A 27,063-nucleotide genomic window follows, 5' to 3' on the forward strand; every position below is an offset into this window, starting at 1 on the left:
TTCAACGGATTTATCCACATTTTGAGTAATTTTCCATATAAAGCACAGACATTTTCTCATCTTGAGAATCTCAGAGAGTCTCTGAAAGCCATAAATTTTGGGAATAATGCAAAAATTGCTTTTCCCACAATTTTATAGTTTTTTCTACTGCCTATATTTTACAGTGTAAATTATTGTAGAGAAATGTCAAATTGCTTCACTTGAGCGCGTCTTTGAGCCTGATTTTACTAAGAAAGCGCCCCAAATGGAGAAGTCCTACACTCGAGGCCGGCCTGTGCATCCGGAGTACCACAAGTTGGGCTTCAGGAGGATCAAAGTGGACGGAAAGAGTTCCGTCGTTTGCGAGCATTGCAAGTGCGTCCTTCAGAACACAGCCACGAAGCGCCTCCGCGGACATCGGTAAGCGCCCCACTAGCGGCACGAAATGGCCTGACCAGGGTCTGAGCGATCTGCTGTGCTTCTCTTTGCAGGAATGTGTGCCAAATGACGCCGCAGAGAGACATTGTGAAGCAGGAGGAAGTCGTTGAGAGAGGTGAAGTCGATGTTCAGGCCTTCCGGACATCTTTCTCACGTGATTCCTCTGTTTCTCTTGCAGACGACTCTCTGCACGAGGTGGTGTCGCCCAAGGAGGAAGACCCGCTGAACTCTTATGCACGCACCAGCAGCTCTTACATCGAATTGCAGCCTCCGAGTCCGGGAATTGAGTATGCACAGTACTCGGATGACTCTGAGGACGTCACCAAGACCCTGCCGCGCTCCGCCAAGCCCACCAGCCGCGGTCAAACGCTGCCCCGCAAGCGCCTTCGCTACACAGCGGAGCCCGACAACCTCACGGACGTGGTGAAGCAGATGCTGGATACCTTCACGGCGATTGTGCAGCAGAAGAGCCAGACGCCGACGGCCGAGTTTGGCGACGAAGCCTTCTGCAACTGGCTCCTGACGCAATTCGCCTCCATGGCGCCCCAGCGGAAGCTCCGCGTGCAGCACGAGATATCCAACATGGTCTTCCGGGCGCACGCCGAGGACACCAACGCGGACATGTAGTGCATTCCGGAGTCTTCTAGCCTAAGCGTTCCCAGATGTCCTTATGAGAGAAGTTCATGGAAATAAAGAGAAGGGAGGAAGAATCCGAATCACTCATCATTTGAGGATGCGGAGAATTGGTCTGGAAGAGACCTTCGAAGGGTTAAGTCGGTTATTTTCAAACTCTGAACTCGTCGATTCGTCTAATTGTGTTTATCGCGCCCATCGCCGCGGGGCGCTGTTAGTTGTTTTGTGTCATTCTTGCTTGCCTCTTTTTCCCCGCACAATTTTCTCGATTTTCACTCTGTTTTCCTTAGTTTTTCGTGTTGAATTGCACTGGTCATCAGTCCGTGAGGTGCAGTGATGTGTTTGACAGTGGCAAAGTGATGCTGCGACGGCAAATCTGATCGCTGTGAGTGTTTATCTGAGAGGGCGATCATGGCACTCCTGGCGGTGTCCCGGAGAAACTCGACGCAGGAAGTGATTTTCGGGCATTTTCCCATCTTTCCAGGATCGCTGGCGCGGGAGATGAGGGTGCTGGTGCTTGCGTGCCTCCTGGGGGCCGTCCTGGCCACGGAGACGGGCTCGATAAACCTCCTGTTCACCACGTATCAGGACATTCGGTGGGCGAACGTCACTGGCCAAGAGATTCACATTGAGGTGCTTGCCAAAGATTTGGTGGAAGGCGCGGCCATTGACTTCCTGGCCGCGCGGCGGCTGGTGTGCTGGGCTGATCAGGGCAGCGAGCGCGTGGAGTGCATGAAGATGAGCGGCTGGAAGTCGTCCAAGCGGGACATTGTGGTGGCGGCCAAGGCGAAGGTGGACGGCTTGGCGATTGACTGGCTGACGGAGAAGATCTACTGGACGGTGAGCGAGACGAACAAGATCGAGGTGGTGTCGCTGGATGGGCGGCTCAGGAAGGTGCTCTTCTGGCTGGACGTGGATCAGCCGCGCGGCATCGCTGTAGTGCCGGCGCGGCGGCTGCTCGTGTGGACGGACTGGGGCGAGAGTCCGAAGATCGAGTCCTCCAGCATGGACGGCGATCCGGGCAGCCGGAGGGTGCTGGTGAAGGACAAGGGCATCTTCTGGCCCAACGGACTTGCCGTGGATCTCGAGCGTGAGCTGATCTACTGGGTGGATGGGAAGCTGCACACGCTGCAGGCGATGCGCCTGGACGGCGCCGATCGTCAGACGCTGGCCAGCAACTTGATCTATCCCTACAGCCTCACCATGCTGCAGGAGCACATCTTCTGGACAGACTGGCAACTCTATGCCATCAACACGCTCGTGTCTGGCGACGTGCATGAGCTGTTCAATGTGTCCGTGTCGCCGATTTCGGTGCGCATTTGGGATCAGCGCGTTCAGCCGCCCGGCGAATCGCCCTGCCAGACGGCCAACGGCAATTGCTCGCACTTGTGTCTGCTGGCGCAGAATGCGCAGGGCTTCTCCTGCGCCTGTCCGACGGGAATCCGCCTCGTGAGCGACACAACGTGTGCTGAACATCCCACGGACATGCTGTTCCTGGTGCAGCGCACACAGATCAGTCGCATCTCCCTGGACACGCCGGACTTCACCAGTTTCCCGCTGATTCTGAACCGCGTGAAGTACGCCATCGCGATTGACTACGATCCCGTGGACGACACGGTGTACTGGTCAGATGGCGACGTGCACACCATCCGGCGCGTGCGACAGGACGGCCAGGGAGCGGTGGAGACCATCGTGTCGGCCATCGCGCACGCCGACGGCCTGGCGCTGGACTGGCTGGCGAGGAATCTCTACTGGACGGACACGGGCATGGACAGGATTGAGGTGAGTCGCATGGACGGCTCGTCGCGCTATGTGGTGATCAATGAGAATCTGAAGGAGCCGCGCGCCATCGCCGTGGCGCCCAGCTTGGGTTGGATGTTCTGGAGTGACTGGAATGAGGAGATGCCGAAGATTGAGCGCGCCGCACTGGATGGATCTGAGCGTGTTGTCTTGGTGTCGAACGATCTGGGCTGGCCGAATGGCATTGCGCTGGACTTCAGTGAGAACACAGTGTTCTGGTGTGACGCCAAGACGGACAAGATCGAAGTGGTGGGCATGAATGGGTCCAATCGCCGGGTGATTCTCTACGAGCAGCTGCCGCACGTATTCGGCCTGAGTCTGCTGGGTGACTACATCTACTGGTCGGACTGGCAGAGGCGATCGATTGAGAGAGCGCACAAGAGGAAGGGCACGGACAGACTGGTGATTGTGGATCAGCATCCGGACCTGATGGGGCTGAAGGTGGCGCGATTGCGGGAGGTGAATGGCACGAGTCCGTGTGCTGTGAATAATGGCGGATGCTCGCACTTGTGCTTCAACAGGCCGCACGATTTTGTGTGCAGATGCCCGATAAACTTCGAGCTGGCGCGTGATCAGCGGACGTGCTTCATTCCCACGGCGTATCTGTTCTTCTCGCGGATGCGCGGCCTGGGCAGGATGTCGGTGGAGCACAATGAGGGCAATTACAATGATCAGGTGACGCCGTACAAGATCATTCGCGATGTGCACGCTCTGGATGTGGACGATGTGGCGGGAGTGCTGTTCTGGACGGACAAGAGGGGCAAATCCATCCACCGGGCGCTGATCAATGGCACGGATGTGCAGAAGATTGTGGATTCGGGTCTCGGGCGGCCGGAGGCCATCGCGGTGGATTGGCTGGGGGGGAATGTGTTCTGGACGGATGTGGATCTGAGGCGGATCGAGGTGGCGCGCTGGGATGGCTCGAGTCGGAAGGTGTTGGTGTGGAAGAGTGTCGAGGAGCCGAAGCACATTGTGGTGGAGCCGCGGCGGGGCGTGATGTACTGGACGGAGCAGCAGCTGGAGGTGATCCAGAAGGCGGGCATGGATGGATCGGAAGTGACGACAGTGGTGCGGAAGGTGGGGAATGTGAATGGATTGGCGCTGGATGACAGCACGCGCCGGCTGTATTGGACGAGTCAGAGCACGCCGGCGAGGATTGAGTGGGCGGATTGCGATGGACGTGGCAAGGGAGCCACACTGACTGATCTGCACAGCAGTGATCCCTTCGCCATCACCGTCCACGGTGACTTCGTGTACTGGAGCGACTGGAAGACGGGAGATGTGGAGCGCGTGCACAAGATAACCGGTGACAATCGCACGCTGATCCATGAGAATCTGGAATTTGTGCGATCTCTCGTGGTTTATCACACTTCACCGCCAACACTGACGTCGGGCATCAACAAATGCCACATTGCGAACGGTGGATGTTCACATTTGTGTCTGGCCAACAGGAATGGCTCCATTTGTGCCTGTCCCACGCACTATTTCCTCAACACTGACTCAGTGTCGTGCAGTCCGCCGAGGGATTACCTGATCTTCAGCCAGAAATCCACCTTCGGCAGACTCTTTCCCAACTCCACAGACGTCCTGGACGCGTCATTTCCCATCACAGGGAAGCACATCAGGGTGATTGAGTTCGATCCGGTGATGAAGTTTCTCTACTGGGTGAGTTTCCTATTCATTTTCCACCTCAAGATATTCACTAAAGTCACTTGTTTGCTTGGCAGATTGATGGAAAAGTGGTGCGCAAGAGTGCAGAGAATGGCACGAGGATGTCCACGGTGGTCAGCGCGGGATCGCAGCCATTTGACATGGCGCTTGACTTTATCGGCAGATTGCTGTATTGGACGTGCAGCTACACGAATTCCATCAACATCTCCAGCTTGAGTGGCAATTCTGTGGGCACAATTGACACGGGAGATTCACAAGTTCCCAGGAATCTGGCAATTGATTCACTGGAGAGATTCCTCTTCTGGACGGATTACAAGCAACAGGCGATCTTCAGGGCGAGAATTGATGGTGTGGCGAGAGTGATGCTGGTAAATAAGTTGTCCGGTGTGAATGCGCTGACAATTGATCAGCAGGCGAAGATTGTCTTCTTCGCCGATGGCGAGAGCATCGAGAGGATTGACTACAGCGGTGGCAACAGGTGAGTTTTCGAGGGGAGGGAAAATTACCCTTAATCTGGGATCTATAACCACAAATTGTGGTGTTTTCCTTTCAGGGAGAAGATCACTTTGCTGAACTACAATCAGGTGACTTCCTTGGCTGCTCTTCGGGGTGTTTTGTATTGGCTGGACGACAAGATGTTGCTGGAGAGTTTGACGTACAATGGCGAGAGGGCGACTGGTGATGGTGCTTCGCTGCAGCAACTCACGGACATTGTGGCAGTTTCCACGCCACCGGAGGGACTTGTGGCCAATCACACGTGCTCTCATCTGGCCATTGAGTGTTCTCATCTGTGCGTGGCCACGGGAAGGCATCCGCCGAGGAGTCTGGAGGACGTGTGCTCGTGTCCAATTGGTCTGATGCTGATGGAGGACAAGATGAGCTGCGGAACGCTGCCACCTTGTGGTCCTGGTCACTTCACGTGTGCCTCTTTGATGCCCGGTGGGCTTCTGGATGGCGTGAATAAGGACTGCATCCCGATGTCGTGGCGCTGTGACGGTCAGAATGACTGCATGGACAAGTCGGATGAGCAGGGATGTCCGTCGTGCAGTGGAGATCAGTTCAGGTGCCAGAGTGGCGAGTGCATTGACAGGAAGTTCGTGTGCGACGGCACGACGCACTGCGCCGATGGCCACGATGAGGCGGATTGCTGCAAACAGCCGCAGGACTTCCAGTGTCCGGGCAATAAGGTGTGCATCCCGCCGGCGTCGCTGTGTGACGGCTGGGATCACTGTGCCGACGGGGCGGATGAGAGTCTGGAAGTGTGCGGTCCGGCGAACAAGCGCTTCGTTCAGACGTCGGACAAGAAGACGTTCATCATTGTCATCGTGATTCTGATGCTGGTGACATTCTTCGCCGCGTACGTGCTGCAGATTTGCCGCAGTCGCATTATGGCGCACGGTGGGCAGTTGCAGAATGATCCGGCCGCGGCGCCGCTGTCACCGGTGCAGGCGGGAAAGATTGCCAGGGGCTCGCGGCTGTCGTCCGTGGCGGACGCCGTGTGGATGTCGACGCTGAATGGCCGGGCGGGCAGTGCGAATAGCTATGACAGGAACAACATCACGGGCGCCTCGAGTAGCACAACGAAGGGCAGCAGCAGTCTCATGGCGTATCCGCTGAATCCACCGCCCAGTCCGGCCACCACGAATGCCTCCACGAGGCACAGCTATCGGCCGTACAGGCACTACAAGTCCATCAATCAGCCGCCGCCGCCCACGCCCTGCTCCACGGACGTGTGCGACGAGAGTGACAGCAATTGCACCAGCAAGACCACGTCCGGACGCGTGGCGCTGCCCAGGCGGAGTCACAGGTATGCGGACGCAGGAGAGCCCTATCCGCCGCCGCCCACGCCGCGCTCCCACAGCGACATTGGCGGCTACGTGATGACGGAGAGTTGTCCGCCGTCGCCGGGATCGCGATCATCGGCCTACTTCTCGCCGCTGCCGCCGCCGCCGTCGCCCGTGCAGAGTCCGCGGCGTGACTACTCGTAGCCGCGGTCGAGCCGGAGAGAGAGAGAGAGAGTGAGTGAGTAGCAGTCCTTTGTCCCTGATCCCCTTACTCTTTAGGACATTATTTATTGACACTAGCTGTACTCTGGGATTGTGTTGAAATTCAGCGACGAGGGTGAAATTGCGTGACAATCAAGACTCCAATTTTTGTCTTTTGACTTTTGCATCTGACAGATACTTTCCAAGGATCACTTGATTAGTCTGTGTCACGTATAAAAACTCTCCAAGGCGGTTTTGAAAAGAATGCATTCAATATTTTGTGCATTGATATTTTAGAGAGACTTTGATTTTATTAATGTCTTCAAGCAAAAAGAAAAAGTAGAAGAGGCACAATTTGAAGGAAAAAGAAGTAGCTCAATGAATTCTAAATTGATATAAGCATTATATTATTGTGTAATTAACAAAATTGTATGCTTTTTGTGCCTTTTAATCAATGGATAGATGGATAAAAACTATCATTTAATTGTGATGTGAATTTTAGTGCTAAATTCTGAAATAGTCTTAATTCCCTTTCCCTTCTTCCTTTGTTGCGCTACTCACTCGATTTTTCTCGTCGTACACTTTATTAAGAGTCTGATTAAGAACAATTTTATTGATGAATTTGTTGATTTTCTAACAAGAGAGAGAGAGAAAAAAATAACCCCCTTTTTAATAGACTGTAAGATTGTATCAAAGTGCCAAACAGCGCGCAGTGCTTTTCTTTTCTCAGGAAGAAGAAAGAAAAAAAACTGTGTGACGATAAAAAGGACGAAGATGTGAACTGATATAATGATGTGAGACGAATTTAGGCCGCTTCGTCGCCAAATCACATGAATTTTATTGCAATAAAACACACCTTTTTATTATTATTATCTTGTAATGCCATTTTAGAAGAGTTAAGAAGAAAACAGAGAGCATTTCTTGAGGTTTTCCCTGAGCTGATCAAATGAGTTTTCCTCTGATATTTTACTCTATTTGATGGTAGAAAATGTTTATTGTAATAAGGAGAAGAAAATATATTGTGAGGCGTTTATAATATTGCATTTCGTGTACAAAAGAATATATTTAGTACAATAAAAAGTATTTTAAGAAAAAGAAATTGGTGTTTTTTCTTTTTTAATTAGAATTAGAAGAAGAGAAGAAGAGAAGAATTAGAAGATAAATTCTCCACATTAATAAATGTTATGAATTGTAATCTTGCAGCACCTTTTTACGAATTAATATTTTTGACAGCTTATTGAAGATATGTTATGAAAGTAAAGTTCCAACGACGCATAATTTATCTAACTTCATCACCATTGCAAGGAAGAAAAGTAAAAGAATATATATTTTTTTTAAATAATATTGTTTTTATTCATAAGTATATCATATTATATTGTATTTACATATTTCAAGTTGTCATTCATCTCTCATTTAATCCACGGCAATGAAAATTGTCCTCTATAGAATTCACTTGAATAATCTTCCTCTGCCAGTATTACTGATTTCCTCGTCACACTCCTTAAACTCTCCTCGCATTATTATCTGCTCAATTACACACTATATATGTCCTCTCACATTTTGGGGGGAAGGATTTTTATGCTATGTGTCCACAGAAGATTCATATTGGTTGTCTCTTTCTCGTGTCAAAAAGATACATTTCACATTTCTTTTTTCATTTCTTGCTTCTAATATTTATTTATTTTTTCTGCTCATGAAACATATAGCCTTGACAGTCCACTATCTTATATAAATTACAGATAATATACCTCTTTTTTTTCCATGCTTATCGCTTTATTCATCCGTCTTCTTGCTTATGACAAAAAACACTTTCAATATATCTACAGTTTTGGTTAAATTACAGTGTAAGGTTTCTCCCCTTTCTTATGCTGTCTGGCTAAAACATTACTCAATGTAACACGTCATGCTCATCAGGATAAGTTTTCCTTCCTATACATATATAGGATGTCTATATAGAATGTTATAGAAATATGTACACAATAGTGAGTCCTTTGTGTTGTTTCTCTTGCCGATGCTGGACTAATTTGAGAAAACTTCACCACTAAGTTATCAAATATCTTTTTACAGAGATTCTTTTCCACCTTTCTTCCTCTCTCTTCTTCTTCTTTTATTTTAATCCATTTCAATTAAGAGACGGCTGGAAGATTGCAATTGTAGTTCATTTTTTGAGTTTTTATTTCTTTAATCGCCTTAAATTATTCAGTCATCATAATTTCTTTTTATTCCTTTCCACGCTTGCGTCTCAGAGTAAATTTCTCTATGCTTTCCAGCCTATTTCTTAACGCTTTGTTCATTTCACAATTCTTGTTTTTTTTTTCTTCTTTCTTTCAATAATAAATAAAAGAGTAAAAGGAGTTTAAATGTATATCAATAAAAAGTATTGCTCATTCAATATCTTTTCCCTTTATATCAGGTGTTTTTTTTCATCTTCTTCAATTTATATTCTTATATCAACATTTTACAACATTACGAATTTTGAGAAAGTCACTTCTCGGTTTCATCAATTGATTGAGTGACAAGAGAGAGAGAAAATTAGGCGATTTTGCCATTTTTCTTTCCTCTTCTTGTCTTCTCAATATCAAGAAAAAGGGCTTTTTTTTATCATCCTTAGAATGCAAAAATATCACTTAATTATGCACAAATGACACCTTTTTAAATCCTTCTTTTATCTAAATAGGAGAAGTTACAGTATAATTTACCTAATTTACACTCACTTTACGCCATCATCAAAGTATTATGCATTTGCTTTGCACGTCACAACTCGTCAGGTTCAGCGGAGGGGAAACAGAGGGCGCCACCGGTTGTTTTGATTTACACACACACGCACAATTTATCAGATTTCCTTTCTTCTTGAATATGTTTCATGTCGGAAGTGTCCGTTAACTCCTCTCTCTCTCTCTCTTTCTCTTCTCTAATGTAGTGATTAAAATACTATTTATTACACTCTAGTGACTCTTTTTTACTATGTTTTTTTCTTGCATATTGATTTCATTTTTTTATTCTTCAATTTTTCCATCATCATTCTATGTGTTTTAGAGGTTAGAATTTACGTTAATTTTTATTACCCTGTAGAAGCCAAGGAGTTTTTCTTATTTCTTCTCTTGTGTTTTTTAAGTGGTTTCAAAGGTCTTCCGGTCAAAGTTGCTCTATTTTTTTCTTCTTATTTATTTATATGGTTTCTCAGTGATGATTTTGTGTCTTATTTACAAAAGGGGATTTTCTTTTGTGCGAGAAAAGAAGTATTTGGAAGAAAAGAAAGTAAATGCAGAAAATACAGAGGCAGAAAGTGAAGTTTATGGGTAGAATTTGTGATTACAATAAATGATTTTTTTTCAGCAAACTTGTGTTTCTATTTTGTCTATAAATTTACTATTTTTTTTTTATTTTCACCTCCATTCGCGACTAGTTCAATGGCACTGCGCAACATCGTCTTATAGATGATGAGCCAACAATCTCTCAGTGTCTGTTTAAGTCTCTAACTTATGCGGTATTACTTTTTAGAGAGGATCATTTGACAGTGTTTTCTCAGGGTGGATTTTCTTTTCAATGACATTTTACATCACTAACAGCTTCTTCTATACAAAAAATGCTGGGATATGGCAAAATACCTGTGGAATATCTACGCTTTATTCTTCTGGTTCGGTTTATATGTATATATATATATGTGTATATATAGAAAAAGACGTTGGAAAAGGGAGGGGGATCCACTGAAAACGACGGGAATGTAGAAACCACATTTCTGGGATTATAGAACACTTTCTTCTCTCTCTTTCTCTTTCTTCCTTTAGAAATAGACCTTTATCGAGTTGACTTTTTTTTTACTCTCTTTTTAAAAAAATATATAGTTAGAAGGTATTTTTCACGCATTCGCCTTTTTGTTTCCTTGTGCAAAATGTCACTATTTTCTTTTGATATCTTTCTTATCATCTCTCCGAGGGATGTTCAAAAATTGGGGGGAAAGAAATGGGGAAGAGATAGAGATTGACTCTCTAGAGATAGTTTGTCTTCATCATGAGAGGATACTACATTTATACACACACACACACGCTAGTCCTTTACATACATTTTGGGTGTCCTAGAGTTCAATTAATTTGATTTTAATGCTGAATTAGGAAATGATCTTTCACAAAATCTGGGTGTTTTCTGCTTTTATGGGGGTGCTTCTCTTTGACTTTTCTCTCTCGCGCGCGCGAAGACGTTCTTCTGCCTCAACTTCGGATATCACAATTGCCCAGGAAAACAGGCTTATTCGGCGCTCTTTCAGGATTTACTCTCACGTGTTGTGGCGCCGCTGTCTCGATGGCGCCGCGTGGTGATTTCCACTCTTTCGGCGCTTGCGCTTCGAGTCACGCTGGAAGGACACATTTCCAGGATCGTCAGCCAGTTGTGGGAACTTGTGAATGCTGTGGATGTCCGTGCCGATGTATCCGTCCACATCCCCGTGAGAGATCAGCTCCTCCTTCTCCTCCTCCGTCCAGTCGCCGCGCCCCTGAAAGCCGGCCGCCACCAGTTGCTTCTCCAGCTCCCACGCGCGCTCCACAGCGCGCTTGTGCGCATGCTTCAGAATCCTGTGGCGCTCCTGCTCCGGATCCACACCATACTTGATGATCACCACGGCGTCCGGCCCGTGCAGACGCAACTCCTTGGCCGCCGTGCCGCTGCCGTGATCGTTGATCTCGTGCGTTGTCGTGTTGAACATTCCGCCCAGTCGCTTCAGCTCCTCCATGTCGTCGCGCAGCTTCAGCACGTTGTCCTTGACGAAGTAGAACACATCCTGATCGTGGATGCTGAAGTGGAGATCGAGGAAGAAGCTGTTGTTGAACACGGACGACACGACGTCCTGCACAACACTGTTGGAACCATCGACAACACTGACCAGCGCACGACCGCCGATGCTGGAGATCAGAACGCCCTCGCCAAACACTCCCCGGCGATAGGCGACGCGTGGCAGCAAGTTCCTGGTCTTCAGCTCCATCTTCAGCAGTGGCTTGGGCACGAAGCCAAAGTCCGAGAACTTCTCGTCGATCTGCAAAAGACAAATCGTCAATCACTCGCCTTGGACCCTCGCTGTTGGCAAACACTTACCTTCTCCACGATGCACTGCAGACCGGACATCACACCGAAATCGGGCGCCAGGAGGGGAGATTTGATGGTGGCCTGTGGGATGTGGACAATGTCCTTGGTGTACTTGGATCCCTGGATTGTCTTCAGGTCGTAGCCGAAGAGCTTGAGCCAGGACTTGATGTCTGTCATGTATCTCATGGGCTCCTTGGGATTGATCGGATCATTGTTGTGGAATCTGTAGATGAACACGTCCGTGGGCAGACTCATCTCTGTGGCCAGAGGCTCCCAAAGTGGCGTCATCCACTGTCCAACTGTGGGATCATACAGTCTGTTCTCCACATACACCAGCCTCGTGTTGGGATCCAGAATGCCGCCGTGGAAGTCAATCGGGATGAAGAGATTGGGATTCGAGTCCTTCACGATTCTGCCGAAGGGTGTTCTCCTGATCTCCTCAATGATGTTGCCATTTGTGTCGAAGTACGCCAAGGGCGAACCATTCTGATCCGTCGCCACGTAGTGTCGCTCATCGCCATTCTCCACGGCGATCAGCAGATTGCGATCGTCATAGAGGAAGCGATAAGTCTTGCCGGTCTTCGGGTAGTGCACGTGAGTCACGAGCATGGCGTGCGTGGGATGTGCGTAGAAGTACTGCGTCACATTGCCCTTCTCATCGTGACTCGCCACCAGTCTGGCTCGATCGTCGTAGAAGTACCAAGTCTGGAACTTGTCCCTCTCGAAGGCGTGGATCAGCTGTCCACGATTGTTGTATCTGTACTTCTGCTCTCCGCGGCGCACCACATATCCTCTGGCATCGTAGCTGTTGAACTCCACATCGCCCACCTGAACCACCCTGTCGCCTGTGTCATAGCCGAGATTTGTCTTGTCTCCCTGCTCCAGCACGCCCACCGTGTTGCCATTCTCATCGTACAAGTACTTCCAGTTGTTCGTGCCAATCACTTCCATCACATGTCCATCGGCATTGTAGCTGACCTTGTCTGACGACGTCACTCTGCCAATTGTCGTCTTGTGCGTCTTGATCCTGTTGCGCTTGTCATAGTCCAACTCCAGGCGATACACATCGGCAGTCTTCACATTGATCAGGACACTCTTCACGCGTCCGTGATCGTCAAAGTCCGTGATCATGATGTATTGCTTCGCAGAGTCCTGAATCACAGTCCTATTGAAGGCATTTCTGGTGATCTTCAGATCACTCACGGACTCCAAACTGCCCAAATTCTGACTGTACTTGAATTTCGTCATTGGCAAATCCTTCTCATCAATGTCCATCTCGATGCCATTCAAGCGCGCATTGCCATCGTACTGATACTTGAAGTGTGCCGCAGCCAAGCCACTCTTCGAGCCGAACTTAATCTTCTCCTCCTTCACAATTCCCGCGTGATACTTGAAGTCCCTCTTGAGCTCAAATCCTGGATCAATGACATCCACACTCTTCACGAGACTCGACGCCTCTTGGTATGTGTAGTGCGTGGATGAGAGTCCTGCAAGGACAGTCTCCAATCTGCCCGCCGTGTCGTACACGAACGCCACCTTGCCGGACTGATGGGGATGAATCTTGGCCAAGATCTGACCCTCGTCGTTGTAGAGAATCTCAAATGGATGTCGATTGATGGGCGAGAAGTACTGATACTTGAAGAAGCCAAGCGACGTCTGCAGCGAGAATGAGTGAATGTGACCACGCGGAGTCGTCAAGGACTGCAGAGCGCCAGCATCATCGTACTGCAGGAGATAGTCTGAGCGTCGAGGTGTTGTGACCTTCAGCGGAAGACTGCTGAACATGTCCTTGAAGCTGTACACAATGGAAGACTGATCGCCATACTTGATCTCATTGAGTCTGCCAGAGCGATCAAAAGTGTACGATTCCTGCAAATCTCCCCACTTCCACGAAGTCAGCCTGCCGAAGCGATCATACTCCAGATCAACGTCAGCATACTCCCCGGATTGTGGCTTGAAGGACGTGGCTCTGGCACTGCGATCGTACGTGACATTGAGCAGTTCTGTCTTCTCATCAACCATCGCCACAACTGACTGTGTGTCTCTGTCGTACTCCAGCGTCAGCACATTCTCTCCATTCACCCGCAATTTCCTGCCAATCTGAGCCACTGGCCGCTGATTCTTGCCCTTGCCCTGAACGCGGCGGATGAAGTAGCGCCACTCGAAGCGATTGACCAGATCACCACCGATCTCAGTCCTCTGCTTCGCCGGCACGGGATAACTCTCGCCCAGCAGTGGATCAATCTCCGCCAGAATGCTGTACGGCACAGATTCCATGCTCACAGAGTGTCCCCACTGGGTTGAACTGGTTGTTCCGCCGTCAACCTGAACCGTCGTCTTGGTTTCTGCCTCTCCAATCCTCGTCACAACGCTAGAGCCCTGGATCAGCATTGACACCTCGCGCTGGCTATTCTCCGTCACCCTGATTGTCGCTCCCTTGACGCTCAGATCGAAGGTCAGGTCGATCACTTTCCCCGTCGGCGTCACAGCCGACGTCAGTCTTCCGAACTCATCGTAGTTGTAGACGTAGGATCGTCCGGTGGAGTCTAGCTTGGTCTTCAGCAGTCCTGTCGTGCCGTGATATTCAAAGGTCACATTGTAGTTATCCGGTGTGCTCAATTCATGCAGCATCTTCATCCTGGTCATCCTGAGGCGACACTTTTGACCCTTGGTGTTCTCAATGGAGTTCACCTGACTTGTGTAGTCTCGCAGCAGGAACACCTTATTCCCTGCCGCATCAGTGACCGTGCTCAGCTTCCCATTGGACGTGTTGACGTTGTAGGTGAAGGTGTAGCTCGTCTCACCTGTCAAGATGTTCTTGGTTGCAATGTGCTGACCGAATCTATTGAAGATGTAAATCTCCTGCGTCTCCGGTGAGTAGATCTCATACTCCCGGGAAGCACTGGTCTCCGGAATGCTGGATATCACCGATCTGATGCGATAATTGGCCTGATCCGCGATGTGAACGTGTCCATCAGGTGTGCAGGCAAGTGCTGAGATGGTGTTAAACTTAGCACTTGTGGCCAAATAGTGATCAGCTTCGTAGCAATCGCATCCTCTCTCCAAGCAATTGCATTTCGATTCAGCACCAGCGAACGGAGCGATCTTCCCATCAGTGCCAATCACACGGATCCTGTTGATCCGTTGAGAATCACTCTCAGCCACAAAGAGATCACCCGTTGGGCCGAAGGCCAGACTCTGAGGCATCACCAGAGTCGCATGGGAAGCCAGATCACTGTCATAGGTGGCAATGGTTGTGGCACAGTGCAATGGTCGGCCCGCAATGACTCTCATCCTTCCGTCTGGAGCCATTCGCAGGATCATGTGATCGTCGATGATGTGCAGTGTGTCGTCCAGGGGATTCACAGCCAACTCTGTGGGCCATCTCAAGTGCATTTCCTCAAGCTTAAGCGTCCCTTCGCACGGCACAGGCTTCCAGTGGGACTTGTGCATGTGATTCCCTATCAGTGTGGTGACAATTCCATCGCGATCCACCATCCTGATGTTGGTTCCGTCAGCAAAGTATAGAATGTTATTCGAGGAGATTGCAATTCCCTTCGGATACGCCAACTTTGCATCCTTGGCCAGCGCTCCATCGCCACAATGGGCTTCATCTCCGGGCAGACATCTTTCCCCAGAGCCCACAATGGGTTCCCAGTTGTGTTCTGGACTGGAGAAGTCATCGACATTCTTCACTTTGATGATCTGATGAGATTCCGGATCTGAGATGTAAAGTGATCCATCCAGAGGACTCAGAGCCATGTGATAGCGATAGGAGACTCTAGTGGCATTCAGCTTCACCACAGTTTTCACTGTGCCGTCCGTCCGGACGCGTCGGATGTAGTTGAAGTCGCCCACGAACAGGCTTCCGTCAGCGGCAGCGGCGAGAGCGACTGGCGCCAAGAGACGCTGATGGAAAGCACCGCCATCGCAGTCTGTGCAGTCCAGAGGACGCTGATGACCATCCCCCATTGTCGTCAGGATCACCCTCGGCTTGTGCTTGAGGTAGATGTTGCTGCCGTCGCCCTTCTGCAGGATCCCTTCGTGGAAGTTGTATCTGCAAGGAAGGGAGCATGAATACGGGGATTCTAGAGGCGTGGAAGCAAGATTCCGTCTTACCTGTGATGGATATCCAGATTCCATCCTCCAACTTCGCTGATTGTCATGTCATGTCCACTCAGTTTGGTGGTTTGCACTTCCCACAGAATATCCTTGCAGTCTGAGTATTGATATCCCACTTTTACAATAGCCGTTGTCACTCCGTAAACTCTCTGTCGGTAGATGTTGAGTCTGTTCCAGGGATAGGTGAATTTGATGCCAGGATCAGCTTCAAACACCCTCTCAAACAAGATCCCCTCAATTGTGATCTTCAGATGAATTAAACTCAGCGTGGCGGGAATTGTGTCTGGTGTCAGTTGAAGCTTGATCGTTGATTGATAGCCTGAGGCTCTTGAGCTGTGGTACACCAAATTGAGGCCGGTTCCTGGGATTTGCAGTGACTCCTGGACAACCTGAGATTCCGCCAGGATGGCACTGCGATCCGGACAGGCGCCCTGGAAGCCATGCTTCCACGTTGCCAACACCACGGGCTTCATGTTGTCGTAATCATGCGAGAAGCAAGTGTGCGTGACGCTGGTCGCGGTTTTGTCCTCCTGCATCGACATGATCACCGTGTCGATGATCACGACCTCATTCCAGGGAACCTGAACGATCCTCGTCTGAGGCCTGAAGGGTGATCGACCGAATTGCAGGGTCACAGCGCCGCCTCCGTTCACCATCAGGTCAAACCATCCGTCATCCCTGGTCAACGTGAAGCCCTCGAGAGGTGTGGATGTGCTGACGCGAACACCGACTAGGCCCATATTGAGGGAGGTCACAACTCGTCCCCGGATAACAGCAGACCGACTGAAAGCACAAACAAGACGCTGTGTGACGACATAATCTCAGGTTTCTCAGGCGGGGAAAACACAAAAAAAAGAGTAAAAGTCAATATAATGAGGCTCGAAAGATCCCTAATATAAGGTTCTTCCGTTGGAAGTTTTTGTAGAGTGTGTATATAGAATGGCATATAAAGGATAATGAGAAACTGAGGATAAAGGAGGTCACACTTGTGTCACTCAACAGCAAACGCATCGTGTTAATGATAGTCTTCATTTGGGTTAAAGATTAGACAACATATAACATAAAAACGTAACACGTCAGACAATTTGGGGGACTAGTATTGATAGGTTTTCATGCACAACAGATCAAATCAACAAATAAATCTGTGATTTCTACATATACATATTATAGGATATTCAAGGTTTCCTTTCGTGAAATCTATATTTCTCTCTTTTTTTCTCTACTACTCTGTGAAAGGCTTCAGATAAACTAGATGATAGGATCTTATAGCAGAATGACATCTTGTTCTCTCACACACAGTTGTCACCATGCTTAAGAACACTCAATTCAAACAGTGATAAAAACACGCTTGTTGTCTGCAAATTTACTATCACATCGCGCGTGTGCAAAAGTGTTTTGACATGTAGGAGAAATTCTAGAGATTTTGTGGAAGTAAATTCACAGATAAACTCGTGTTTTGGATTCCTTGTATTTTGTTTTCTATCTTCTTTTCTTTTCTTTTTTGTCTTTCTCAGAACACCTTTTTGCTTACCTTGCATTGAAATAATTCCAAAAGAAGCTGCTCGACCAGAAAAAAGCAAAGGATTCGTGTTAGAACATTAATATGACGTTTTGGTGGTTGAGTTAAATTTTGAAAGAGGGTAGATGTGAAAATCTAGGGCGAAAGATACCAGCTAAACCCCATGCTTGCCAATTGGATCAAAATCAAGTTAGTTCACCGCTTTGTTAGTGTGTTTTCTAGTCATTGCAACTGCTTCATCACCTCTATTTGTTATTTTAAACATCTATTTGTGCATTTTTATTGTTACACATATTTTTTTTTTCATGTGACTGCTGATAAATTGATTCTCACTGGCAATTTATCAATAGTTTTTTAACCACTCTTCAGTATACGTGTAAAACAATATTTTCCACCGAATGCATTTTTAAAGAAATAATAATAATAATAGTGGAAATGTTTGGGAAATGACAATGGCAAAAAGTGAGCAAAACATGAAAAACGAAAACTTATCAATAAAACCGTGAGCATTTCATAAATTGGACCACAAAATGGCTTTTTTAATATGGTTATTATAAATATATTCAGCTCAAAAGAGAGAGAGTTTGGTGATGCAGAGAGAACACTGAACAGATGGCAGATTAGCACAGGAACAATACACGGGGTCACAACAGATTCTTTCAAAAAATTTTCAATATATGTCATGTGTGTGAAAAAAAGGCTATTCATTGGAAACAATATATATATATATAGTATAAAAAATTGTTGCATATGAAAATGATATTAGACAATGGAGCGGAAAAACGTATCGTAAAACATAAAGAGTGGGAGGAAAAGGCAATAAAAACTCATACAACATGTAGAGAGAGTCTGGAAAGAATGACATTGATATATGCTCTGCAAAGGATATCGCAATATTGACTGGCGATCCTGCAAACACCACCACTTACTCACCTTTCGTTGAACGTCTCGAGGCGAGCATAGTTCTGCAGACTTCCTTCGTCAATGATGAACTTCATGCGCTCGAAGAAGCTCGCCGTGATGGCGGGCGGCTGCTTCCTCAGCAGAATATCAATTGGTTTCGGTGCTGAGACGCAGAGTTGACTACTTCGACAATCGTGGTTCATGCAACACTCTGGGTCTTCGCAATCCACGAGACCGTCTGCAAAGGAGTTGAAAGAAAGAGAGAGAGATAGGAGTTTAGAGAAGCTCCACGTGCGCTGTGAAGTCACTTGAGCTGCTACCTTTGTCATTGTCCTTGTTGTCATTGCAAATCTGCTCGAGCGGCACGGCACAGTCGGGTCCGTCCCAACCCTCAAAGCACCGGCACTCCCACTGGTTCTCAGTGCCGACACGGCATTGGCCGTGAGTGGAACATCTGCAAGAATCGCGGGTTATAGCAAAGATTGCAACTCTTCCGACTGACCGTGAAGTTCTCACCCATTGGGACATCCCTCGATGGTGCAGTGCCTGCCGTTCCAACCGCTCACGCAGAGGCACGTGCCGTTCTTGCACTGCCCGTGCTCATTGCACCGCGGGTCGCACAGCTTCGTGTTGCAGTACTCGCCGCCCCAGCCATCGTGGCAGGCGCACGTCTCGCCCACGCAGCGTCCGTGCAGGCCGCAATCCAGGTCGCAGAGCTCTGGAAAAAACGACACTCTCATCAGCTAAAGCTCGGGATTGAAGGATCTTCAGGGCGTGCTCACCTTTGGAACAGTCATCTCCGCTCCACTTGGCGTCGCAATTGCAGACTTGGGTGTCCAGGTTGAAGGTTCCGTGGGCTGAGCAGTCTGGGAGGCACTGCAGAGCGTCCTTGTCCATTGTGCCGCAATCCAGGCCCTTCCAGCCCTTCTTGCAGATGCACGTGCCGTCGGCGCAGAATCCATGACCAGAGCAAGTGGGATGCGGACAATCCACTGGAGCAAAGAGAGAGGTCAAGGATCGGTGACATCTTAAGGAAAAAGCGTGATTTTCACTCACCCTCCTCGCAGAATTTGCCCTTGTAGCCGCGCACGCACTGGCATTTGCCACTCACGCAGTGTCCGTGTCCATTGCAGTCCGGCACCTCGCACTCGTCGTGCCGCAAGGAGCACTCCTTGCCCTTCCAGCCGGGATTACACTGGCACTCGCCATTGATGTACTCGCCGCGCTGCGAGCACAGCACTGGACAGACACCTGCGAGATAAGATTGAGCGTCAGCGGCATTCGTCACGCCGAGGGCAATTAGCGTCCCAGGGAGTGAGAGATTGGAATGCCACGATTAAGGGTCTTTTGATACACTTTTCGACAGGTGATGGATGAGGAGCGCACACTGGGGCCACTTCCTGACCTCATCTTCACCGCCATTATCATTTCGGGATGGCTATTAAAGCCTTTGAGAGAGCATTTAAATGCATTCAAGATCAAAACTCTGAGAGTTTATGGTGATTTTCTGTTCAATTTCTTCTAAATTACATTTCTCACAAAAGAATGTTCACCACAAAACCACGTATTTGGAGCAAACTTTTCTCCCATCATTTGTGCAAAATGTAAGTCATCTTTCAGGAATTTAATAATAATGTCCAATGCAAAAGTTGTTTTTCTCTTCAAAAGTTTACTCGGTAAATATTGTTGGAAAGTGAAGTGACTTAAACATTCTTTTGCTTGTTCTTTTGTGAAGATTGTCATTGTTTGTTGGATAGTTGGAGGGAAAACACAGCATTTTACTCCCTATTAGCGTCTCAAAAAGGGAAACTTCAAGAAATACTCACTGTCACTGCAGTCATCGCCGCCGAAGCCGGGATTGCATTGGCAGTGGCCGAGGAGACACTGGCCATTGCCTGAGCATCCATTCGGACAGTTCTGGGTCATGTCCTCAGCCACAGCGGCGTAGAAGGTTATCTCCTGCTCATCGCCGTCGTCATTGTACAGCGAGACGAACCAATGTCCGGGCTCCATATATCGCGTCACTTCCCGACTCACCGAAGGCTATTTGGGGAAGGAAATTTAACTAAGTCCTGGCGCTATTTAGACGTGCATGCATCAAACTCACGTGTGTTGCTCGTGTCGTCCTGGCGTTGAATCCACTCAGGACCTCCTTGAAGTGATACTGCGTGTGCGTGGGCAACGCATTTCGCCGTGCGTAGACGCCAATTGAGGCGCCGCGCGGGATGTTGTAGTCAAACTTGACGTAGGCCGGCTCCGATTGGTAAAATTGCATATTCCAATAGCCATAGGGATCGATGGTCTTGGACAACTTCTGTCCCAGTGAGATTTGGGAGAATGTTGTGCCGTCTGGCGGGAAACTTCTCGCTGGAAAAGTGCGAGCGCCTGCAGGAAAAAAAGGCGGTTGATTAGAAACATTCCGCCACACAAAGTTAGAATAGTTTCACAGGTTTCACATGCTTTTAGCCAAAAAATTTCACCAGCGCATCAAACGTAAAGCTCGCACATGCAGACAGAGTAATCAATGAAGTCCCTTTGAAATGGACAGGACAGAAAAAAAAACCGTCCGCTAGCATAGAAATATAACAGCATGAAAAGCGGGAGGAAATTAAAACCTTTTTTGGTGGGAGATTCTTCCCCATCACAATTTCCTTGGCAATATTTTCCCGAGATGTATATTCAAAAGAGAAGAAGCACAAAGACTCTCACACAAATGCGATGCTTTATGGCGGAAGAATCCTGGGTGAATTTGTCACTGTGACTTTATTAATAATAAAAATGCCTCCGCTGAGGACGCATTAATGGTGTTTTAGTGCAAAAATCAACAGAATAATTGTGTGTTAATGCCTTCATATGGCCATAAAATGTGCACAATGAGAAAGCATCTTTTATTACTTGTCATTCCATGCATCATGAAAATTAATTGCGCTACGTTAGTTGCACTTTGTCGATGATTCATGGATGTTTTGGCGGCTTTTTTCTCGCGCTATAACAGCATTTTAATTTGTTACCTTCCAGGATGAGAATAGGCACGCTATCTTGACATTTTATTGGATTTTCTGGTGCTTTTGAGATACTTTCAACAGCATTTTGATCCGTTGTTGTTACTTCCTCTTGCGAAATGTGATTTTCCACTTCCTCAATCTCTTCAATTTCTTCAAAAATATCAGCACTTCGAAGTGGTTTGAGTTCTTCTGTCTGCTCACTCGCTGACTCAGAACATTGACAAGGACAAGGAGGCGCAGGAGGAAACTTAGGTGGACACGCTTCGTCTTCATTGTCTTCGCACTCTTCGTCCTTCTCGGGCGGATGATCGGAAGGGGAATCGTTGGAGAAATCCGTGCCGGCAGGAACTGACACATGAAGCATGTAAATTGCATGATTTTGCGTTCCACTCCCTGAATCTGTTCCAATTGACACATTCACGAGAATCCTTTGAGATCCGTGAAGGAGTTTCGACGTGTTCTGAGTCGTGGAATCAATAGTTTCATAGACTGGAGTTGAATCAGACGCCAGCTTTCCATCCGTCGTGAGAGTATGAATGACGACATCCTCTTCCTCGTGGTAAATCATCCTTCCACTTTCCTCCTCAGATTCCGCCTTGTCGCCAATCAGACTGATGTGAACCTCAGGCTGAGGATCATAGCGCAAAGGATCATCGTTCTGCACCACTTCTTCAGTTGTTGTGCCCTCTTCGTCGCGATAATCCCACCCCGTTGTTGCTTCAGTGCTTTCGCCAGTGCTTTCGTCATGCATAGACACTACTTCTACCCCATCACCAACAGAAACACCAAAAGGCGCAACAGAAGAGACATGCAAATCGCGACGGATGCGCTTTGAGCGTCTCAGGACATTACCTCCATTCGATCCCGCCGCCGTGATCGCCGTGGATGCCGAACTGGCGGCGTCATTGCTGGGCGTCATGACGGGATTTGGCTTGGTGCGCGTCGCACTCGATCGATTCGTGTCCGAAACGATGCTCTTGGCGGCGCTGATCTCAGGATTCTCATCCACAACCACCGTGCACTGTTGACAACTCTGATATGACCAACTGAACACGTTTGAGGCTGCTGAAAGATTAACAAATAATGGTTAGAATAACCTTTTTCCAGTAAATAAGTGAACTGATCATAATTTACTACTAGCATTCTAATTCATAGTGCCAAATCCTCAGACAGACAGACTCCTAAACCGCCCCAATTAAAGCAGCACAGCTCTGTGCTGGAGCAGAATCGCACGTTTGGGATCCCTTGAGGACCTCCCTTGAGGGCGTCACGTGCGGCAGAACAGAATGACATTAATTTTCTTCAATATAATTCACTTCTCATTGTCGCCTGACATAATTTTGGCACTGACTTCACCTGGAGATTTTCAATTATTCGCAAATATTTCCACACGAGCATTTTCCCCTCAGCAAATGCAATATGAGTAAATTTGTCGATATGTGCCAATATTTGTGCTGAAAATTCCTCAGTAAAATTGACAATAATCTGAAATTCCCTGCAACGCCATGCGGGAGAAAATCATTGAGATATTGACAGAGAAATGACTGCAAAACTATGCTATTTGCCTTGCACTCTGGCGATGAGGTTTTTTTTACCCAGTCTTGTCAGGCATTTTTCGACACGTCACACACAGGGTGGATTTTTTTATTTGATGGAGGAAAAGTGTGAATTTTGTATTTTAGGCAACTTTTCACTATGGCTGCACACCTGCATTTGCATTCGTCCCTGAGCATTTGAAGTTGGCCCAACTGGCGGCATATTTGAGAAGCTCACTCTGTGTGCAATATGGAAATTTATCAGAATCACTCCGTCGGGGATTTCCATGGGTTTTCTGGGAGATTGGGGGCTTTTCTCCCCTCACACCCAGTCAGAAGTTCACCCCTCTGGATTCCCTGCAGATAAATTTTCGGCGTTCGGGAGTGAAAGAGTGAAATTTACAGCGGAAGTTAGTGCAACTTGTTCTTTTTATGTCCGGTGCAAATTTTAAAAATTTAATTGGCGGGGAATTTCCTTGCCACGCAGACGGGCAAAAAGCTTTTCCGCAATATCGATCTGCTGGATTTTTGCTCGAAGCGATATTACACAGTGTAGATATTTATTGTATGAGGTTGAAACGGGGTTTTTTCTTTCTTAAGATTTATTCACCCTTTCAGTGTAGCTTGCACAAGTTTCCGTGTAAAGTTTCAGAGGTGAATGTGCAGAGCCTTTCGAAGCTCAAGACTTGACATTAATATCGATTTAGGAAATTGCATAAGATGTTAAATGCCCAAAGTTTCACTGGAATCGGTTGAGAAGAAGTTCTCATTTAGGGCACTTTTCTGGACTAAAGGTGTAAGATTAGCTTGTGTTACACACCTGTGAGAACGATGAGGGTGGATAGCAGGCCGACGCAGACGACGGCCAGGATGATCGTGGTGCATTTCCACGAGCACTTGCTGGCGAACCCCTTGCGGAAGCTCATTGGGGCCGCATAGTGATGCGATGGGGGCCCGCACATGGCGCTCCTGGGCGGCAAAACAGGCCCCATGCAGTTTCTGTCGTAGCTCTTCAGTGTGTCCTTCGTGGGCGTCGAACAGCCCGAACCACTCTTGTAGTCTATCGGTGAACCTTTGTTAATATCTGCAAAAGGGTGAGAAAGAGAAGATGCTTGAAAAATGGTGGAAAGTGGCGCACACTGCCCCAAACCATTCCATCCCCTGCACTGCAGAGGCGAGTTCACACGTGCCCTGAATCGCTAATCTCACGTCTGGAGTGTCGGCAACTCTGCCACGTGACTAATATGGCATTTTCACTGGCTGTCGCAGAGGCTGGAATTGGGTCAATTTTCACATTTCGCCCGTCATCTAGCCATTGACCAGTTCATTGTCCCCTCCAGCTGAGTGGAAATTTGTGGAAAACCCAGCGTAAATTTGTCCACAATGGCAAAACTGTTGGACAACAATTAATATTGCCATTTCAGTCGAATTCCAACTCACTGAGGGCTTTTCATCTCAATCCTATCTGAGGTTGTCCTTTGAGCGATGCCAAAGCGCCCCAAAAGTCCAGGTGAGGCAATTCAAGAGGAATTTATAACTCACGTGTCCCCACAGCGCGATCCCAGAACCAAGAAAAGGGATTTTATTGATTATGATAATTAAAGGCATTTTCAATGGGGGTTTTTGGACGGATTTTGTGTGTTTGGGTCACTGCTCAACTCCAATTGTACCACAAAATTCACTGTAATTGAATGTTTAATTAGGTTTTCTGCCTTGTTTGTCTTTCGGACAAGCCGAACAATTAATTTGGCTTAAGGCATTTGCATGGTTTGCAGGAAAAATGGGTTAATATGTTGAGTGGATTTGGAGCGTGAAACCATGTGAATAAATACTGAAATCATGCATAAAATTAAGAGATTTATCACATTATAGAATTTGCGAGGAAATCTCTTCATAATTGCAAATTGTTATTTTAGATTCTTCAAGTTGATTTTATTTTTTTGGGATGTTTTTCTTTCGCCTGCTTGAACATTCTATGATTTTGCCATGTCTTAGCAACTCTGATGCTCTCATGCGACTCTAAAGCCAATACAAAGAGTGCCTCAGAATGGATTTGCTCCCAATTACGAATGGCATAATGAATAGTGGTTGATAAAAATGGCACAAATCACTGTGTTGGCATTGCTTGATGGATGCCGCGCGATGAAGTGACCAATTGACGGGCTTCAGCAGAGAATTTCATCATCATTCTCAGAGTGGACTTTTTTCTCTTCGACTTTGTCCCAAGGAAAAAGTACAGAGTCATTTAATTGATTTTCCGACACGGAAAGGGAGAAAAGTCTGTGTAAGTTGAAAAGGCATTTAAGCAGTTTCTCTCTGGCTGGCTATCAAGCCATAAATTAATTAATTTAAGCGTAATTAGACATTTATATGACTTCATCTTCATGGCTCAATTCCATACATTTCGCCGCATTGTTGGAAAACTCTCAAACATCGTGCCAAACGGCGAAACAGCATGCGGAAAAGTTGACGAGAGAGAGAGGGTGGAAATCACAGAAAAGTTCATCAGACATTCTGCCAAGCTTGAGTTGGATTACACAGTAGAGAATACATACAAACACCCTCTGAATTTTATGTAGTGAGTTTGGAGCATTGCATGTTCACTGAAATATAGCAAAATGCATTCTCTACCCTTTTGGCGAATGCAGAAAAAGCACCATGTAATCTAAGGGAAAATGTAGAGAATCCACCCCATCATTTCTGCCCAGGAAAACTCTGCAGCACGAAGTGAGGGAAGTTTCCCAAGCCATGGTGGGTTTTTTTTGGGAGGGGGGATGAGGGAAAGTGGGTGGAAAATTATGTACTTGGGAATTGGGTTGCATCGAAAATATCAACTCAACAATCACACAGTTCATATACAATCTGCGGTGAAAGTCTGCGCATTCGCGCTTTTCTTCTGCACGAAAACACACTACAAAATCTCGACGGTTTTCCTCTCTGAGCTGTGCCAGAAAAGTTACCAGCAAAATAGGGTGGAATAGGGTGAGGGTGAATGTCTGTCGTGCTCACACACAGTGACGCCCTCTGGCCACAAATAGCGGATGGGAAGCAATGAGATGGCGAAGAGAAATGATAAATTCAATTATCTCACCAGCAGGTTTTCGGTAGAAAATACACTGTCTATCACTGACATCCTTTTTTTTGCCAGGAGGCCACATTCCTGAGGACTGCGAAACATTGACCCCGATTTGGGTGATAAAATATTGCGCATGCGACATTTCATTCACTTTTTCCCACTTTCAGACGTTTCCTTTTGGCCAACAATTCACAATGAATACAAAGTTAAATGAGAAAGAATCAACTTGGGTATTGTTTTGAGGAATGACGAACAATTTTCGGCAATTTCCCAACTGGACAATGTCTAAAACAAACACCTAAAACTATAATCGGATACTCAATGAAGTTCTATTCTGCAAATCACCACAAAACAAGATGCCTAATCAGTGTTTATCTCCAATTTATTATTGATTTTGGGCAATTATCAATTATTAATAGTAATACTGTAGTATTGTATGGGAATTTCAAATTTTCCCAGCACAAATTAACTCCTTAAGTCATCACTCCAAAGTTTAATTTGAATAGTTTTCTCTGGAGCTTTCCAAAAATGTGTGTATATTAATTAAATTAAATTGTATGATCGTCCTAATTGCTCAAAATCTCAAATACTTCCCCGACAAACTTCCATGGCAAACTCACTGGAGAGTTTCTGAAGAATTCCTCCTTCGCATTCTTGGGCAAAAATGTGCATCATGCAGAGAAGATGTAGGGCGAAGAACTTTTAGTTCATCCCCCAATCCCTAATTGTGGCAATTTTCGCGTACAAATTTTCCCACTTTCCACGAGTTTTGCGGGCAAAAAGGCCGGCAAGTGCGTGTGTGTGTGTGTGGGGGGTTGATAGTGACGGAGACGCAACATCCCTATTAGTCGAGAAGACATGCTTTATGCATTAGTCGTGTCATTTTGGGTGACAGCGGGTGGGTGGGGGAGGTGGTGGCCCAATCCGGTGGCTCAAGGGTGGAAAAATACAATTTTCCATCGGTTTTCCCACCCCCGCAGGGCTCAATGAACTTTTCAGGCAGTCCAATTGACAGGCGAAGAAGTTGAGAAATTTATCAAATTGGCTCCACAGCCATTGATGAGGCCACCCTTCCCGCCCCACCCCCCTCCCCGAAACAGTTTACAAGAGGGGTGAAAACTTTTAAATGAATTTTGTATTTGTCTTTGACCAAGAAATGATGAAAGCGAGAAAGAATAATTTTGGCCAAAAACTGATAAACATCCGTCCGTCCGGCGAGACCCCCAAAATAAATGAGGGGAGATTTTTCAAGTCTCCACCGCCCCCAGAAAGTGGCAAATGCGAACAGATACTCAGAGTCTGGTACGCATGGGTCAATTTG

The 27,063-nt window shown here is 47.2% G+C and overlaps 3 protein-coding genes across 3 annotated transcripts in view; 2 read left to right on the plus strand and 1 right to left on the minus strand.

Moving 5' to 3' along the window:
• The first annotated feature begins 166 nt into the window (after positions 1–166).
• On the plus strand, positions 167–1,117 carry LOC132255396 (uncharacterized). The gene is made up of 3 exons (XM_059751402.1): positions 167–399; positions 471–532; positions 596–1,117. Exons 1-3 carry the CDS (start codon positions 245–247, stop codon positions 1,042–1,044), a joined length of 666 nt encoding a protein of 221 aa, XP_059607385.1. The 5' UTR covers positions 167–244; the 3' UTR covers positions 1,045–1,117.
• A 152-nt stretch (positions 1,118–1,269) lies between these two features.
• LOC132256329 (low-density lipoprotein receptor-related protein 6) lies at positions 1,270–7,605 on the plus strand. The gene is made up of 4 exons (XM_059752678.1): positions 1,270–1,435; positions 1,535–4,515; positions 4,578–4,999; positions 5,075–7,605. Exons 2-4 carry the CDS (start codon positions 1,552–1,554, stop codon positions 6,507–6,509), a joined length of 4,821 nt encoding a protein of 1,606 aa, XP_059608661.1. The 5' UTR covers positions 1,270–1,435; positions 1,535–1,551; the 3' UTR covers positions 6,510–7,605.
• A 230-nt stretch (positions 7,606–7,835) lies between these two features.
• The window catches only part of LOC132255874 (teneurin-m), a 115,787-nt gene continuing 96,559 nt past the window's right edge, over positions 7,836–27,063 (minus strand). The window contains exons 6-18 of the mRNA XM_059752045.1: positions 23,487–23,750; positions 21,333–22,196; positions 20,234–20,511; positions 19,953–20,169; positions 19,183–19,377; positions 18,909–19,118; positions 18,643–18,844; positions 18,447–18,580; positions 18,157–18,364; positions 17,236–17,262; positions 15,702–16,487; positions 11,592–15,639; positions 7,836–11,532 (exon numbers count right to left, since the gene is read on the minus strand). Of these exons, the coding sequence (XP_059608028.1) occupies positions 10,780–11,532; positions 11,592–15,639; positions 15,702–16,487; positions 17,236–17,262; positions 18,157–18,364; positions 18,447–18,580; positions 18,643–18,844; positions 18,909–19,118; positions 19,183–19,377; positions 19,953–20,169; positions 20,234–20,511; positions 21,333–22,196; positions 23,487–23,750 (8,186 nt within the window). The 3' untranslated portion in view covers positions 7,836–10,779. The remainder of the gene's footprint in view (positions 11,533–11,591; positions 15,640–15,701; positions 16,488–17,235; positions 17,263–18,156; positions 18,365–18,446; positions 18,581–18,642; positions 18,845–18,908; positions 19,119–19,182; positions 19,378–19,952; positions 20,170–20,233; positions 20,512–21,332; positions 22,197–23,486; positions 23,751–27,063) is intronic.

Source organism: Phlebotomus argentipes, unplaced genomic scaffold, assembly GCF_947086385.1.
Source record: "Phlebotomus argentipes unplaced genomic scaffold, Phlebotomus argentipes genome assembly contig_5, whole genome shotgun sequence".
Lineage (NCBI taxonomy): Eukaryota > Metazoa > Arthropoda > Insecta > Diptera > Psychodidae > Phlebotomus > Phlebotomus argentipes.